The 19,577-nt window shown below is 35.2% G+C and overlaps 1 protein-coding gene across 1 annotated transcript; it reads left to right on the top strand.

Annotated features, from left to right (window-relative positions):
• Window positions 1–5,338: 5,338 nt before the first annotated feature.
• On the top strand, window positions 5,339–12,694 carry LOC127650707 (class I histocompatibility antigen, Non-RT1.A alpha-1 chain-like). Its single transcript, XM_052136304.1, has 7 exons — window positions 5,339–5,472; window positions 6,665–6,856; window positions 9,085–9,321; window positions 9,426–9,695; window positions 9,924–10,202; window positions 10,400–10,528; window positions 11,288–12,694. The coding sequence occupies exons 2-7, from the start codon at window positions 6,751–6,753 to the stop codon at window positions 11,395–11,397; spliced, it is 1,131 nt and encodes a 376-aa protein (XP_051992264.1). The 5' UTR covers window positions 5,339–5,472; window positions 6,665–6,750; the 3' UTR covers window positions 11,398–12,694.
• Window positions 12,695–19,577: the final 6,883 nt, after the last annotated feature.

Genomic DNA, 19,577 nt, shown 5'->3' with positions numbered 1-19,577 from the left:
ACAGCAGTCAGATCAAGCGCTTGTCACTAAAGTGACCATTTATATTTATAAATAGTTGTCCTTTGGGCTATAGTGATTACCGTCACTGATGAAGCAGTCTGGCGGGAAGTCTTTAAATAAGTCCCCACAACAAAGCGTAACAGCGTTTTTTTTTTAAATTTTTTTATTTAGATTCAAACAAACAAAGTCAATGTACAGTCAAAACTACAATAATACATATATAAAAGCAAAACAGGCAGGGGGAAGGCTAAACATCATGTAAATATATTGATGAAATATATTGAAAAAATATATATATATTTTTTATTTTTTTATTTTTTTTATTGAATTTTAAGAATTACAATTTCAGTCAGGGGTACAATGAATAAACTAAATAAACAAACATAAAAAGACAAACAAAGCAGTGACAAACTTAAAAGTTAAACAAAAATGTGAAAATGCTTACATATAGATACGCACTTTGCAGCTTTCTTATTTTTCAAACCCAGTATTGTTTTTAGGTATTGTTGAATTTCTGCTCTCAAAATTAAAAACAAAGGCTTGTTTCCTCCACATTTACATTTATGAATACTACATTTAGCTAACAGAAGAAGCAGATTAATTAAGTAGTATTCCTTATGAAAAGATTGGTCATAAAGGAAAAACCAAATAACACATTTTTAAAGCAGAGTTGAAAGCTGGGCATGATATGAGCCTTAATAAAGGAGCAGAAATCTGACCAAAAACAAACTGAATGAGGACAACTCCAAAATAAATGATAAGATGTTTCATCATGTAAATCACAAAATGTACAAGATGTATCAATATCACAATTAAATCTGTTCACAAGATAATGATTACATGGGTAATATTTATAAATTAGTTTAAGGGAAATTTCTTTTTTTTTTTCTGATTTTGTTTGTGACTAAATATTTATGAGGAAGTTTCCAGATTTTATTCCATATCGAAGCGTAACAGCGTCCAGTACGTATTGGACCATCCAGCTACGTCATCGTGCTACAGGCTGCAGCGAGGACCTGTGGGGAGGACCTCTTGGAGAAAACGCTTCGTGGCATACGACGTCATGCTGTTGTCACGTGACTCAGTGCGCCGGAAGTTTAACTCTTAACTGACACTGTAGAATCCAGTGAACAGAATTCAGTCGGTTTAATTTCATTTAAATAAAATACAACATCCACACATGTGGACGCGAGGTCTCACGAGGTTAATTAAATACTACACATTAAAATGATTTTTATTGTGTAGTAATCGGTTTATTTATTGTGAGCCTAAACGAGTACAGATTAAAGGAATATTCTGGGTTCAATACAAGTTAAGCTCAATCGACAGCATTTGTGGCATTATATAAATAAACAAAATAGAATTTCGATTCGTCCCTCCTTTCCTTCAAATGTGTGTTCCAGTGAGGCACTTACAATGGAAGTCAATGGGGTTTCATCTGTAAACATTAAAATACTGTTTCAGAAGTATAAACACAAGACATAAACAATGTGTGTGTTAACATGATTTTACTGTCATTAAATCACGCACTGAACACATCTGTGGAAAGTTATAACAATTTTACTACTTCATTGATGTAATTACAACACACTCGAAGACCCTAAAAATTACAATTTAAACAAATTTACAGCTCAATAATACACAAGTTTAACAGAATAATTAATGTAAGTGCTTTTATAAAATGATCAGCTTCACATTTCTGCCTTTAAACCTTCAAATATTGACCCCATTGACTTCCATTGTAAGTGTCTCACTGGAACACATTTAAAGAAAAAGAGGGACGATTCGAAATAGATTTTTGTGCTAATCAACATTATGCCTCAAATGATGTCGATTGAGCTGAACTTGAATTGAACCCGGAATATTCCTCTAAAATAAAAAGTACAATTATATTAAAGAACATACATGTTAAATGACAGATAGAATTACTGTATAAATACACACATCCACTCCTCTTAATATGATGGGAATCACAAATAATGGTATACTGATAAGAGCATGCCAACGGTGCCCGAACGGTCAGAATTGTGCACACATGCGCTTTCCCAGCTAATATTACTCTTATAAAGCGCAATCACAAACACACAATATTTTGTTTTAATTAATCCTCATACAATGTAATATTTATTATTTATTACTTTTAGAATATATTTATTCTAGAATTAAAAGCAAAATTGGGGTTTTCGTTGCAATGAATGGATTCAAGAATGACTGTGTGTCATCTCGCCAGCAGAGGTCGCTGTCACTAACTGATGACATCACGAGAGAAACCGTTTCTCTTTTTAATGCCACTGCATGTGTACAGTTTCTCACTGCAGTTTTTGAGCATTACTGGGGGATATTTGACCAGTCATATGGTGTTTCTCCCTTGCCTTGCCCTAGTGGTCTAGTGGTCTAAGCATAATAACTGGTAATCAGAAGGTTGCTGGTTCTATCCCCACACCACCATTGTGTCCTTGAGCAAGACACTTAACTCCAGGTTGCTCCGGGGGGATTGTCCCTGTAATAAGGGCTCTGTAAGTCGCTTTGGATAAAAGCATCTGCCAAATGCATAAATGTAAATGTAATTACATCCAAATCAAATCGAATCAAATAGATATTACGGTGGCCGACAGAGCTCAACGTGCTGCAACCTGAAGAAGACGCATGCAAATAGAAAAAAAACGCATGCAAATAGAAAAACACCCGCAAATTAAGAAAACATCTTCATCAGTTTCACTACACACATGTGCTCCAAATACTCACAACACAACCAAATATAGAAACGCGCTGCAAGTAATACAGACCACAACGGAAATGTTTCCGGGGGAACCAAATAAGTGACGAACCCGGCTGGGACGTGCTTATTGCACGTGAGCATCCCTATGCCCTACTCCCTTCGAAGGGCAGACGGCAGAGCTCTTCAAGTGGGACTTTGGAGTGAGCATGGCACTAGTGTGCCATTTATGTAGCCGTTTGGAACGCACTTGATGAAGGGAGCAATGAAAGACAACTTCCAACATAATAGAGTGCCGAAGTTATGACGTCACTTTGTAGGCCAAAACGGAAGTTAGCGGCGCATGGGTTCCCTCGATCGAAAAGCTATGCATTTTCCCCATAGACTTTTGGAAAATCGCAAAAAATAAGATCTGTGTTCAACAAAGAGTTGTGACCCTTACACGTTTTGTCTATCAAGATAATATTTACAAGTTAATCCAAAATGTGTACATTTTGAAGCCTAAATAAAGCCGTCAGATATCAAATGCTAACGGTAGGCTATAAACGGACTACAGCACACCATGGTCGCGGATCAACGTCATCATCAAGCTTCCTCAAACTTTATTTAAAAAACACGCTCGCTCATTATGATCTGCGCTGTGTATGAACACTTATCCACTTTTTCATGAGAAATATTGCCCATTCGTTTTTTCCAAAAATGTTAGAAACTAATTTTGATTATGCGTGCCTCTCTGAGATTTTTTTAAAATCTTTTGTTAATGTTTTATTTATTCGTTTATTATTTTGTTAGATTATATAAACCTTAATATTATTTTCTTTGTGATTAAGATTATTATGCCTGATCATTGTGCCCCAAATAAACTTTAAAGATTATCTTTCACTGTATTATGTTTGATTGTATGTCTGCATACCATTTGCTAATTCGCCTGAAAAAAACCCGCGATTTTACCATCTCATAAGCACTAACGTTAGCTATGGCCGTATCAATTTCCAATCTTATGTCCTTTTTCTTAGACGATAGAAAAACCATAGATCGAGGAGAGACCACTATAAATCTGGACATGTAGAACAGTGCAGATTAGATGCTGGTTTACTTGCCGGTATTGTAAGGGCCAGCATGAGGGACAAAGTTTATCGAGTCTCGGTAAGTAAAACTAGGGAGAGATAGAGGAGTTATAATAGTGTGAAACGCGGGCTAGTGAGAGATTTCCTGTTTGTCATGATGACGTCTAAAGTCCCCGCCAAAGGATGTAGACCCTTTTAGCAACTTGTTAGCAATCACCGTTTTTAAGACACAATAAAGTTTAAAAAACCACAAAAAGGTTATAACTGGTGTGTTTTATTTCATAGATCAAAACGTGAAAATATTTAGAGGCTTTGTTAACCACAGACCTTATTTCAGGCGATTTAGCAAAAACCCATTCAAAAAACCCATAGACTTTAGGGCGAGGGAACCGGAAGTGCTAAAATGCTAACTCACTTCCGCGTTTTGGCCTACAAAGTGACGTCATAACTTCGGCACTCTATTATTTTCACCTGGGATGTTCCCATGACAACGCAGCACGTTGTCCATCAGCTGAATAGCTGTTCTGAGGACAGAAATATAATGCTGTTAACAACGGTTGCAAATAAATGTATTTTTACTTTACAAAAAACTGTTAAAATATGCGTTTTATATCCGTTAAATATCTGTGTGTCAGTGTCTCAACTTTAAAACATTGGACCCTACATTACCTACACCTTCTTATGAAACTTTTCTTTATGAAAATTTAAACATAACATGAAAGAATTTGTATAGTGTAACTCAGAGCCATGGAGAGAATGGCTCTGGTGTAACTGATGTAAAGATTAATATCTTTCCTTCATGTTCTTCTTCTCTATCTTTTTTATTTATTTTAGTTTTCAGCTCATTGTTCTTTTCTCATTTCTGATGACATTGAACATATTGTTAATACATTTTGTATATTGTATACAAGTTGTAGTTCATAAAAAATTAATCTCTGTATGTTTTGCGGGAAAAAATAAATAAATAAATAAAATAAAATAAAGTAGAATTTTGAGCTGTAAGCAAAGAGTAGAAGAACTATAAAAAAGTATAATATTACAATATAATATTATTTCTATATACAATATATTACAATGTTATTTTAATATTATAGTTTATTTATAAAAAAAAAAATATAGACTTTCACTTCTTGTCAATATCAGCTCTTTGCTTGTAAGCACGTCCCAGCCGGGCACTTATTTGGTTCCCCCGGAAACATTTCCGTTGTGGTCTGTGTTACTGGCAGCGCGTTTCTATATTTGGTTGTGTTGTGAGTATTTGGAGTACACGTGTGCTGTGAAACTGATTAAGATGTTTTCTTAATTTACATTTTTTCTTTTGCATGCGTTTTTTTTCTATTTGCATGCGTCTTCTTTAGGTTGCAGCACGTTGAGCTCTCTCGGCCACCGTAAGATATGGTTCAAATAAATTCATTGAACTAGAGAAGACTCCCTATGACATGTTTGATCTCTCTACAGAACCATTATATTCAGAGGTCTGACTGTGTGTGTGTTACTGGAAAAGAGCTTACATTCTGGCGGCACGAGGGAGACCAACACAATACAGATTAGACCATGGCAACACTGTTTGCACATGCGCAGTTCATTCATGTCTATGTCAGCTACCGTGCGGTGATCTGAGTGTGCCGCTCCTCTCACTTCAAAGCTTCAAACACCTCCAACATGACGCTTCACTTGCTGTTCTGAGGGGTTAGCAACTATGTTTTCTATTTTTCTTCATTTATTTAGTGCAATTACATACAAGTACAATGCAAATATAAGGCATTGTGGTACAGTTCAGAATATGTGACACAGAGAATAACAACAACTAAAACATAAAAGTTAACATATATGTAAAATAATAATGATAAAATATCACTGGTATAAAATTGCTATAATATTAGTTATATTTTTTAGTTATATGAATTTGAAAAGCTTTAATATTTTTAATAAGTTTTTGTTTTGTGATCTCATGTTTGAAAGTTTTTTCAATATATTGAGTTATTTTTGTTTTATGATTATAAAACCTTGCCAAATAATTAAAATATCAAATAATGTAATTTAGTTTTTCAGAAAATAAGGGTTTTAAAACCAAATAAAATGTCATAAGGTTCAAAATTAAGAGTTTTGTTTATTTTTTTACCATATCTATTTTAAAGTCAGTCCAAAAATAAATAAACATTCAATATCTTCAAATGATGTGTTACAAAAAGTACATTTATCACAAACAGTATGAATACATCTACTAATGGCTGCATTTACAACACAACATCTATTAATAATTTGGTAAGTTATTTATTTTAATTTATTAGAAATAACATATTTATATGGTAATGTCCAAATGCTGTGCCAAGATATACAATGAGGTTTATTTGATTCACATGGAGGATTGGATCTGACATTAAAGGAAATTCTTATAAAATTGTTATTAAAACATTTATCAAAAAGAAGAGACTTTTACCAGGTGTTGAGGATTTTGTAAGGTTGTATTATTAATATCAAACTTACAATATTTAATATAAAATATTTGAGAATTTGGTTAAGATTATTATGCCATTGGGGATAGCCCTAATTCCGCTGTTAAATACTTTTCATTTACAAAAAAAACATATTTTGAAATAAAATTAGGGTATGAGTTACTCAGTATTGCCCATTCTTGTCAAATAGCTGGTTTACAATTAATATGTTGTGCCAAATCCAATTCTCCATGTACAATGACATCTTATTATTAATTATATTACCATTGTTCCATATAAAACACCTGCTAGGAGAAAAATTGTGTTTGTACAAAAGTGACCCCTTTTTTTGTTTGAAAGAGACTTACTTCAGGAAACAGTTTGTGGTTGAACATTCATATGCTGTTTTGTGGCATTTGAAACGGTATTTCCCCTCTTCACTGTAGGGTGGGCGTGTACAATCTGCAAGTGTACACCCAGCAGCAGCAGCCATTAAGAACTTCTCAATGAAATAGTTGGCAACGAAAGTATCATGAATCGTCCTCAGTGGATTATTTACTCACAACTGGACAGAGAGATGATCTCCATTATTATTATTATACTGTTTTACTCAGTATGTGCACTCCAAATCAAGTGTGGTAAGAAACCTTTTGTGTGTGTGTGTTAATAATACTGAACAGAGACAGCTCGAAAGATTTCAAGCTGTAAATGAATGTACACAAGTAAATATATACACCAGCTAGTGTGATTTCAGCACACAATTCTTGCTTTGTCATTTAAACTTGAACTATAAAACTTTGTAGTACAAATGGAAATGATGTCTCATGTTCTTCAGTTGATATCATCCTCCTCTCTGTAATTCATCGTTTTAACTTTACAACTCTTTATTTTATAATGCAAATATCTTCATAAATTGAACAGTTAGAGGAGTGAGATCACTCTCATCATGATCAGTCTGATTTTGATTTATTCACAGCAGTCTATTTTCTCTGTCAAATCTAATTCAAGTTTTGCTGCTTTTAGTCTATATTTATTCCCTTTAATGTCATCAATGTGCTGAGTGAGACAGAGTAATGTCTTGTAGTAGTCCCCCAAGGTTGTAATTTGTGTATAACCGTGATTTTCCCTGTTATGCATAATATTCATCAGTATTCGGTGGTTTTGTAGCCTATCAGCGTGCGGTGGGGGTCGTCTCTCGCCCTCTTGTTTTGAAACCACGAATCTTCCTTTCCGATTTGGGTTAGTATTTCCTGTTAATTACAGGATGGCGTAATTAACTCATTTATTTGTTTTTTTTTTATGGCGGCATCAGCCAAACAACCCCCAAAAGTGAAGCTGCATGAATGTTATGCTAAGGTGATTTTAAATTTAATCCTGTCACTTGTCAGAACAGGAAGTAGGATTTGAAGCGTTTCATCTGTCCGTTTCCTTTTGAGGAGTTTGTGGCTAACAGGTTGAAATTTCGTCTCTAAGACTCGAGTTATCGTTATTTAAACGGTGTAGGAGTATTATTTTGGTATTTTTTTTTTTTAATTTAGTCACGAAACAAAAAAAGAAGGAAAAACAATCCCTCCAGGAGAGCGACATATTGACGGGCCGCTGTAAGCAGCACATGATGCGATTCGGTGAACATCAAGAGACGGAAATTAGTGCCCGGGAAGAGATTTTTGAAACTCTTATTTGTTCCACTCCTTCTAAAATCTCACCGGGAGAAAAGCTAAACATGGTGTCTTTTTGTCTTCGCTCTTTTGTGCCATTCAACAGTGAAGATTGATTCCACTCACATTAAGATAACCTCCATTGACAGAGCAACTGTGACTTGTGAAAAACTTGACAAGCTGACAGACTGTTTCTCAGATTGTTAAAGATATCAAACTGCACAACAATAACATTCAACAACTTGAAAAGGATGTAAAGGGGCTCCAAACTGCGACTTAATTGTGACTATAATTTATCAGTCGGTTTGTGTGCTTCATATGCGGTTTCATCAGATATCATGATGTGAGTTACTGAATAATTCAATAGAGCATCAGTGTGTCTCGAGACGCTTTTCACACGTTCAGTTTCTGATGAGTCACTGAACACAACAATCACAACGCGAGAGAGTCGTCAACAAACGATTCCTTTGAACCGGATCTTTTTCATGAATCATCCGAACTGAGGGTATGAACTCAGGAGCTCAGGTTAACAGTTTGAATCAGTTTCACATTCTCAGCAAGCTCACAACTGGGAGTGCAGACATTTCAATATAAGAGTCCCATGTGTATTTCAGGCATCTTAATAATTATTGATTGGGATTGGAGTAGCACAATAAAATGCATCTGGGGTTTCATTCAATTTGCACTCTTGTAGTTTCTGCGTCTGGGCCATCTGGTAATAGGAAAAGACTAAGAAAAGATTGTAGAACAATGTATATACTTTGTGTACATACAGACATACAAACTTTCTGGTTTCTGAACCGCAATCTAAATCGAGCAATTCTGTGATTTGGCTACTAAAACCAGCCATTTTTCTCCTTAGTCATTTTATGTAGTCTGGAGCCCTGCATAGATGTGCATTTTTGCTGATATCTAGATGCAAATTTTGGAGTTGGTTATAAGACTGTAAGTCATTGTATTCAAATGCTAATTATTAATTTGTGACTATTGTGAATGTCGAATGTCAAACATCAAGCCAACTTTATTGCAGTTCAGTTCTGGATCAGTGATTACATTGTGATTAGTGAGAAAAACTCAATATAAACAGCCCAAATAGTTTAGTGATACAAAGACAGCCCATCATATTCTGACTTCCATTTTACAACCAGCCCATTAACTATTGAATGTATGTTTTGCAAAGACACTGTTTTTACATTATTTTTCCCCAGAGAAACACTCACTCCAGTATGAGTACACCGCCCTTTCCACACCGGACACATTCTCTGGATCTGTGTTCAGTGCTGTTAGTGTGTGTGATGATAGACAGATCTCTCACTACAGTCATGAAGAACAAGACTGGAAGAAATCAGAAATCTGGAGAGATGTTCCTGAACTACATGAGTCTAGAGACTGGTTTCTACATCAGGTTAATATTCTGTCAAACTGCACAAACTCCAAGTGTTCTGGTGAGTTTAATGGGTTTCTCTGATCAATCATCAGATATGTTATGAAACTGTAATTATCTATAATTTGTGTGAGATTATAATCAATATTTGTGTTGTGATTGTAGAGCTTCATGTAGTTCAGAGAAGAGTTGGATGTGAGGTGGAGAAACTTCCTGATGGAGCAATCAAGTATCTGGAGGGGTTTAATGAGTATCAATATGATGGAGAAGATTTTATTGCCTTTAATTTTAACACAACACAGTGGATCAATAAAAATCCCAAAGCCAAAGAAACAAAACTGAAGTGGGACCGTCAAACAGATCGAAACCAAATCATCAAGGATCAACTAAACAACTGCATGAACTGGATCTCCACATTTAATAATACTCAAAGAAGTATGTTTCAATAAGTTTTAGTAATAATAGTAGTTCTAGCAGTATTTTTAAACAATGTATGTCCTGTACAAAAACTAATTAAAGAGAGTGAGGAAATGAATCAAATAAAAGTATGAAAACTTGAATGTGTTCATGTTGTCATTAGACTCTGGAATTTGATGTATATATCCTGAATTATTCTTTATGATGAATTATAACAGTATTTATTGTTGGTTCTTTTGGCTCCAGCTCGTCCAGATGTTGAGATGTTTGCTGTTGAATCTCCTCAAGACCAAAACAAGTTGATTCTGACCTGTCTGGCCACTGGTTTCTACCCCAAACACCTGGAGATGAATATGATGTTGAACGGCATTAAACTGGATCATGTAAACTCTTCTGGAATCAGACCAAACGGTGATGAAACCTTTCAGCTGAGAATCAGTGTGGAGATCCACAGAAATGAGAAAGAGGGTTTTGAGTGTCATGTCAATCACATCAGTGTAAAAGAGCCGGTTATATCAGAATGGGGTAAATATGATCATATCTTCAGTATTGAGTGAATATGTGTACATTTGTTGTATTTGTGTCGCTTCTTGACCTGAACACACATTTGTAAAAGAGGCTAAGCTTTCTTTAAAGTGTACATCTGAAAACAGTTGTTGAATGCAATTATAAATTTCGGTGTTTGTAATGTGTTTATATTTTTGTATTTTGTAATTCTGCAGATGGAAAATGCAGAAACTGCAGTGAAGCATCTAGAACAAATATTATAACAATCATAATAGCAGCAGTCACAGTTACAGTGTTCATGATTGCGATTTGTGTTTATATCCACAAAAGAAAAGGGTCTAATGGTGAGTTCAAATTATTTCATACAGAAATTATTACTTTAAATGTTCTGTTGTTTAAAATAGTTCTTGAATCCATTTTCAATAATTGTATGTCAGATTTCTTGGTTTGATGTCTGAGGTGTCTTTCTAAATCTCACAGGATGAAAATTAATATTCAACATTAATTGCACAAGAACTTGATCATTTAATGTCTTGGAATATTAATGTTAAATTAACTCTTCAATACACTATAAAAAAAAACATTTTGTTTATTTTATGCCATGGGTCCATTAAACACAGCAGGACGTGACGCTCAAGACGTCAATCTAGGGCAAAAACACGTTTGGTGTGAACGCCCCCTTTAACTTCAATATACTTTAGAAATATTTTTGAATGGAAAATATAAGAATATTGAAATATCCCAAGACAATCACAAGTCATTCTTGCAATTTTGACAAAATCTCATGTTTGCTAGAACACAATACCTTGATGATATCTTTAAATTATCTTAATTCAAAACAACAATTTTAATATATAAAATCAAATATTGGTAAGACATAAACGCACACATGATTAACTAACATTAGTGACAATGCAAACTGGTGTGATTGGGGCAAGTGACAGTTTCATCTACAGCTGGAGTGAGACAAAAAGTTTAGTGCTGACATATTAAATCTACATACACATATGATTGTGTTTCTCTCGCTAATAATAAAGCATATTTACATGGTTATGAAATGTATATGTATTGTGTAAATGTACAATCTGCTGTATCTCTTCTAGTCCAGTTAAACTGTAATGAGTCTGACAGAAGAGAGAAAAGTGACTCTGAGAAGACTGAACGACTCAATGCTGCTGATTCACCTGAGAATGATTCATCAAACACACTGTAAGAGATCATTCAGGTATCTCCACGTCAGATTCATGGACATTTCTTTCTGCAAGCAGGATAGTAAATCATTTTGGAGTTGGTCAGGACTGCAGAATCTAGCACTTGCACTCTTTTAATACACAGCCACACATGTGTAATCCGGGCAGAATTTGGTTTGAAGTTGTCCTGCTGGAAAATGCACTGATGTCCCTGAAAGGACTGTGATGGATGACAGTATATATGTTTCTCCAAAATGTGTACATTTCTGTCTGCATTCATGGTGTAATCATGGACATGTGAGTTACTCGTGCCATGGGCACTGACACACCCCTGGCCCATACAGACACTGGCTTTTGGACCTGACGCTAATAACATGTTGGATGGTCCTTTTCCTCTTTGGCCCGGATAACACAACAGCTTTGTTTTTCAAAAACATTTTGTGTTATTAACAATGTGGACTTGTCGGACCAAAGAAACATGGTTCCACTCTTCTACTTTCCTTCTGAGATGAGAGCGAGCCCAGAGAAGTCAGCAGCCTTCTGGACAGTGATGATGTACGGCTTCTCCTTTACATAGTAAAGTCTTAACTTGCATTTGTGGATGCAGCGGCGAGTGGTGTTGACTAACAAAGGTTTATTACTAAAGTAATCTCAAGCCCATGTTCATGTTCATGTAATCCATTACAGATGAATGCTGTTTTTAAGATCGTGACATCTGAAGGATCAGAGATCACGAACATTCAGAAGTCTTTGTTTTATTTGTACAAAAAATGTGAATGTTTAGCCAGTTCTCGCCGCCTCCATTCCCATTTCAACCCCCGTTACAGTCACGTACTGCAGATGCACTTTATTTTCATTTGCACAGTAACATTTTTCAGCATTAGTCACTATTCTAAAGTCTCTTTTACTACATTTTTCTAATTTAAGATGTTTATTTGATCTGTGTTTGGACCTTGTGAATATCTCTTTCAGTGTGTTAATACTGTTGTAATGTAAGTTGACTGTCACTCCACTGGATTTGTATTATCTTTTGTATTGTTTACTTTAATGGTTATGAATCATTCTGAATCACTGAAGGAGATCTCTCTCCCAGGCCAGCTTAAACTCTGGAACAGTCTTCCTGTTACTGTTATTAGAACCACCTCGACTATATCGATTTTAAATCAAAATTTAAATCATATTGGTTTGCAATAGCTTTTAATCAGTGAGGTGATCGTTCTTTCTATGCCCTATAGGTGTATTGCTGTGGATTGTTTATTTTATTTATGTATTTTTATTGAGTTTGAACTTATATTTTACTATGTACAGCACATTGGTCAACAGCTGTGTTTTAGTCTTATAAAAGTTTATAAATAAAGTGACATTGACATTATTTTCTGCCATTTAAATCTGGGGTAATTTCTTTATGTAGAGAAGTATGAAGCCGACTGATATGCCCATAATTAACCCAACTGATACAGTATGTCGTAAAATTACAACATTATAACAACAGATTTATATGATATAGTGCACATGGTTTTTCCATAAAAAATTTGGTAAAATCTGATCATTAACTTTAACAATTTTATTGTCTGTGTGTATAGATGAAGCAACATAAGTGAGTCCAGAAGATACCTCTAAGGGACAGGTCCCGAAATAACCAAAGATTACATTCGTTTTTTATATTTTCAATGACAGGATTAAAAATCAAAGAAACTCTTGTTCACTTTTCGAGACAACAACACCTAAATAATGAACAGCTTCTTTAACAGGAATATCATCCACAGATAAAAGGTTGGAGCTTTTCAAGGCTAATATTTCACATTTATTAATATTAAACCTGAAGCATCTGAAAATATCTGAATAGTTTTTAATTGCCTGATGAATCTGGATAGAGTTTCTTTAAAACAAGGTTGTGTCATCTGCTAGCGGACTAATCTGAATACTTCACCAGAAATATGATTTCCTTCTAACTTACTATCCTTAATAACATGACAAAAGAGCTACAGTAAGAAAGAGATATACCGAGACTGCAGCCTTGCCGAATTCCTCTTTCTAAAACAAATCTCTGTGTTGCACCATGTCCTAATTTCACTCCAGCATACACAGTTTTCATAGCACTACAAAAGTATGGCCCAAAACAAAAAAAAAATTAAATGATGCTTAATTGTGTCAAAGGCCTTTAAAAGTAAAAAAAACAAAAAAAAAAACCAAAAGGAATTAAACTATCATCCATAATAAGATCAGAGTAATCAATAAGGTCGAAGTCAAGTCTAATAAATATAATGTTTTTTTTTTTTTTTCCATAAAGCTTGTTCAAAGCAAGTTGAATCACCTTGAGAAAATAAGGGCAAACAATTTATAGTCATTATTAAGAAGGCTGATTGGTCTGCAGTTTTCTAGTAATAGAGGATCCTTTTCAGGTTTAGGTATTAAACAAATGACTTCATACTAGCTGTGAGCTCAGAACAATTTAGGCTCTCTGAATACACTTCTAAAAGGAAAGGGGAAAGGAGTTCAGAAAAAAGCCTATAAAATTCAGATGCTATCCCGACTTGAGACTTGCTTGTGACTTGAACATGTATGACTTGCTCCCACCTCTGGGTATTGGTAATAGACAAAATTTCACCTCTTCGTCTCAAGACATTTTGATTTAGCCAAATTAGAACTGAATAAAAGTATTTCCCAATTTCAAATTTTAACAATTCCTAATTGCAGCTGAATTAATTTTCATATTTAGCTTTATTCTGGTAAAAATAAGTCTTTTCAGCTCTAACTTAACCTCATTATATTTAAGTATTGAACTATTCATTTTCCAGTAAGAAGAGCCCCTGTTGTATCAAGCTTCAGAGGAAAGTACAATTTTAAAACAGCATTTTATTTATAAAGTTGCCGTGATATCAGCGCAAATATTATCTTTGTCAAGATTTTTTGAGACTAACCAAAAATCAATTTGCGAAAGCTTTGTTGCTCCATGTGTACACTATCATTTGTATGTGTAACCCTCCATATATCTATAAGCTCAAACCTATTCATAAATGTTTTCAAAGAAGAACTTACATTTGTTGGCCGACTGAGTGGCCATCTATCAAGAGATTCATTTAAAACAATATTAAAATAACCTCCAATCAATAAGTAGGCATTTGGAAATTTTGACTGCCAATATTCAAGCTTTTCCTCCACTAAAAATAATAACTGATCATTATCAGACTTAAGATAATACCCTACTATTAGATTCACATTATAAGACTTCAGGATTAATAAAATAAAGTGTCCATACTCCGCACAATATGAATGTAAATATCACTGTGGCAGCGGGGCGTGGTCAAGCGCCCGTCCGGGAGAGGAAAGCTGTAAGGGCTTACACCTGAGCTAAATTATGTAATTATCTAACACCTGTCTTATTAATTTCTCGGCAATTAAAGCCTTACCTTTTTGTTGCAAATCTCATTTCCTGTCCTCCTTCCCGTGAGGGTTGCTACACTGGTGCCGAAACCGGAAATAAAAAAAAAAAAAAAAAAAAAAAGGTAAGGCTTTAATTGCCATCTTTCTTACAATCGTTCACAACATACAACAATACAAGTGCACTGGGTTGGCTTGTCGGGTTCTCTTTCCTGGCTGGAGGCTCTATGTCTGTTTTTATGCCGCTCTCCTCGTGCTCACTGGAATTAGAGACAGGTGTTAGATAATTACATAATTTAGCTCAGGTTTAAGCACCCTTACCACTTTCCTCTCCCGGACGGCGCTTGACAACGCCCCGCTGCCTCAATCACTTGCATAGTTATTTATTTCAAACAGGAAACCCCTGCTCAATGTACCGAACCATGAGACAGCCATATCTTGCTGTCCAACTGCAATTTCCAAAAATGACTATCTTTAGAAAGAGACTCTTGAAAAATAGTCAGATCCAAATTCTGACGAAGAATGCCGTCTTCCCCTTTGCATGTGCCTTTTGGACCTCAGGCCACCTTCTCCTTTCACAATCTTCCACCACCTTGCTGAATCTTCCCGAGACGATGGACCACATCAAAAACATCTGGGAGTTTGACCTGTGCACTAGGAAGAACTTTTAACCACTTCAAGCCTAATGTGTTCAGCTCGCAGATTCTGCAATCTCGACTATCCTCAGATTACACCTCCTCGCGTATGTTTCCAAGTCATCCAGCTGTTAAAAATTAACCATACACCATTTAATATATGTGACCTGCTCAACAAGAGCCCTCAATTCAGCTGACAAGATCTGAGATTTACTTTGGGTGATGCAGGAAACTCCTCTTCAGCTAAACCAAACATATCTTCCTCGCACAAACAAGAGACTACGTAATCATGGCCACCGCTGGCTAGTGAGGATGTGCTATCACTATCTTTGCCAAAACTGGCCTTGATATGGTTTAAGATAACTGGGCCACTTTTGGTTTACACCCAGATTAGCCTTTGTCGAGTGTGCCACATTTTTGACAAAGGTGGCCCACATTTGTTTTGTGATATTAGGGCCATATTCACAATTTACAACATGGGCCACTTTAGGGTCAAATACAGATTACACATGGCTGTGAGTACAACATATTTGCCTAAAAAGGCCCACATGCAATTAGGGATATTTGGGCTGTATTTGCAATTTTACCTGTGGGCCACTTCAGGCACACATCCATTTTGTCCAGACCAGAAGAAGGCCAGCAGTGTCAAAACACAGGGGGGAAACAGGAATTTTAAATAGCGCTCAGAAATGTAGACTAGGCAAACAAGACTTTGCAAAGAATGTGAGAAAACAGGGAATTTAAATAGACAGTTAATATGGAACAGGTGGGAGAATAATCAGTTGAACGGAGGATTATGGGAAATGTAGTTCAGTGAAATGTTAGTACTCTGAAGATGGCGACCTCTGGCGGCATACAGGAGAGATAGCAGGTGCTGCAGGTGTAACAGTCTGTATGTTGTCTAGACAGCAGTCAAGATTTAATCTTCATCAATGGTCTTTGCCCAATACATTAAATTCATATAAAGGGAAAGTTTTTCATCTCCATCTAAAATAGAGACGCCGTGACTAGATCATATGTGTGTTCATACTGGAATAATTTTACAGATACTGTTATTTGGAAAAAAGGCTTGGCTCAATCCTAATCAGTTTCTAATAACAAACAAAGTTAAAGAAGTATCTTTTAAACTCATACATAGCCATAAAATATTTTCTTGTCAAATTTAAAGATAATAATGTAAGCTGTGCTTTTTGTGACAGCTGCACTGAAACTGTGATTCATTTATTTTGGCACTGTCCATTTTTAAAGCAATTTTGTCAAAATGTTTGCAACTGCATTGATGCTCAATTTGTTTTATTATGGAAACATGTTTTGTTTGGTCTTCTAGAGACACCAAAAGACAAAGATAGTTATGTATATGTTATACAACATTTCAATATCAATTTTCTTCTTAAAACAACGTTTTATAGATTTAAGGATAAAATTGAACATTATATTGATTAAATCCGTTATTCCTTAAAACAAAAATCATTCAAAACTGTTAAAATTTATGGAGCCCCTAAAGGGACATGGTGGTGAAACAATTATGAGATGGGAGGATAAATATTTTTCAAATCTTTTGCGTTCTCTCGTAAAACGTGTACTTTACTCCTCTATTTGCACAGCATCACCTGAATTATCATTGCTTTCCTGTCTGGTGGTTCCCGCACTGGTGAAAGACGTTGTCCATCTTTCACGGTAAATTAATATATATTTAACTCGTATATAGAAGAATAAACCAAACTTCCATGTGATTATACTCACACGCTGTAACAATTAATTGTTGTAGCTCAACGATGGAGGAGGATCTTCAACAGGTTTTATGGTCACATGTTCCCGAAGAGGACATCATTTACATGAAAAGGGACAAGGCTGATAATGTGTCATTATAGTTCAATGAGCCTACATTTTGCTGATATGTTAATGATTATTATATAACCAAATGTGTTGGCGTGCATCCCGATGTGTGTAACGGTTTTAATATTATCATTAAAAACCATGAGCACATTTGTACACGTTTGCATTGTTATAACTAACCAAGGAAACCAAAGCTTGTGTGTAACCACACTACTTCTTAAGTCTCATCTTTGTTTTTAAATCAGAATTGATTTTTCATACCTTAAATACTTTGCTAGTTCACTAAAAATGTTGTCATAATGGTGTCCTTGCAAAATCTAATAAGAGGTGTCATTAAAATTTTATTATTTTTATTTAGTACTGCCCTGATGAAGCCGTTTTACATGAGATACTTACATTTAATTCACAATAACCTAAATTAGACCATAAGCCTGTTCAAACTTTGCATCCTCCTGGTTTATTGTAATGTTTGGCTTCTTAGATAATCAGTGATCAGTATTTTTGTGATTTAATTTATTTGTCCTGAGAAGTAAAAATGCTTACTGTTTCTAAGAAAAATCCTCCAGCTTCTTCACTTTGTTTGTTTGTATTTCCAGCATATTCTGCACAGTTTATCTGTTCCCTACACTTTCTATATGATGTTGATAGCAGCTTTTCACTTTTGCATAACTATTACAAACATTAATTGATGCTCAAGAAGGCAGCACAGTATTTTAACAACCAAGGGTACATTTTATATCAGGATATGATCTGTATAAACCTATTTTGTGGGAAATATGAAGGACAGTACTAAATATAATAATTTATCTCATATATGAATTACACAGCTCATATACTGAAATGTTTTATTTTACCATAGTTTAATATAATGTGTTGCCTTCTTGAGCATCAATGAATGTTTGCACCTTTTATAATGGTTGTGCATGTGAAAGCTGCATCTCAACCTCATATAGGCACTACTTGAAAGACTTGTGCATCACTTAAAATCAATTTTCCTCGAAAAGCCATCCATGCAACCATTAATACAAAAAGTCCAAGAGCCAAAAAAGTTGGGTTGTCCTCACGAATACTCCTCTTGGGTCTAATTCCTTCAGCACCAAGCTCACATCCTCTTTTCTCACACGCAAACCCTTTTCTCTACATGTGGCGTACATCCATCGGTACCCATGAGGTTGTCCAGAGTACTGCAGCTGATTACGGATGAACTCAACAAGGTCCACTAAATCCGAGTAATTTTTCCGTCGACATAATCTTCTATCGCGTAATATCCTTTTTAGGTGTCTTTCACTTAAGTGAAAACCATGCCTTGAACTTAGTACTGACCTTATTTCTTTATACTTGAGTCCAAGCTCAAAGTAAAACTCTATGAACCGCTCCATTGTGAACGTGTGATCTCTGGACCACTGCTCGGCTGCCAGCGCGAAATTAAACCGGAAGTACTGTTTGTTTGAATTCAACAAAAATATTTGCGAGAGAACGCAAAAGATTTGAAAAATATTTTTCCTCCCATCTCATCGTTTTTGCACCACCATGTCCCTTTAGGGGATCCGTAGCATCCCGTCAATGTGAAGGGATTGTTTTTTATTTTGTTTATTTGTTTTGCGCATGGTCAAAATCACTTGACCCATAGACTCGGCTGAAATATGTGCCACCAGAAACTGAATTTGAACCATTTATATTTGAATTTGAATGGCTAAACTTGAATAATTGCATTGAAAAACTGAATTTGAATCACATCATTTGAAATTGTATTGTTTAAATAAAATTGAATTTATTCAAAAACTGAATCTGAATTGTATCATTTGAAACTGAATTTATTCGTTTGGAACTGAAGTCCAATAAAATTTGATCCTCACTGAAAATTAAACTCTCTATATATCTTCACATTCACTTCTCACAATTCAGATTCAGTTCTCAAATTCAATTTCAAGTTACTGAGACAGACATCCGGGTAGTTGGAGGATGAAGGAAGAGCAATCGAGCGCAGATCGATAGATAGCGTTCATTGGCGCACAGGACTCCTCTTGGGCCAATCAGCACCAATGTTTTGGAGCACAGTACGTTACCCGCCATGAAACTATGGAATTACGATTGTCAATAATAATGAATGTAACTTTATAAAACTGAACGTAACTTTTTCAGAAACTATCAAAAATATTCCATTACAAAAGAAGAAAAACACAATTCAAATGAAAAAAATGAACTCAGTCGCACGAATTTAACAGGCTCTTCAAATATGCTTCATTTTTTGTTAATGTTTTTCAAAGATTCGTTTTCGCAAATCGTGGATTCTGAATACATTGCCACAGATTTACGCTTACGCTTCGCAGTTTTTCATTTGCTGTTTTGAG

Source organism: Xyrauchen texanus, chromosome 10 (assembly GCF_025860055.1).
Source record: "Xyrauchen texanus isolate HMW12.3.18 chromosome 10, RBS_HiC_50CHRs, whole genome shotgun sequence".
Lineage (NCBI taxonomy): Eukaryota > Metazoa > Chordata > Actinopteri > Cypriniformes > Catostomidae > Xyrauchen > Xyrauchen texanus.
Note: the sequence above shows the minus strand (reverse complement) of the source record. Positions and strands in the feature narration are given on the sequence as shown.

What these genes read in the sequence shown, in the direction of transcription:
- LOC127650707 (XM_052136304.1), top strand. Translation starts at nt 6,751, where the DNA reads ATGAATCGTCCTCAGTGGATTATTTACTCACAACTGGACAGAGAGATG. An exon ending in TGCACTCCAAATCAAGTGTG is followed by an intron (nt 6,857 to 9,084) that starts GTAAGAAACCTT and finishes ATTTTTCCCCAG; the next exon opens with AGAAACACTCACTCCAGTAT. An exon ending in ATTTAATAATACTCAAAGAA is followed by an intron (nt 9,696 to 9,923) that starts GTATGTTTCAAT and finishes TTTTGGCTCCAG; the next exon opens with CTCGTCCAGATGTTGAGATG.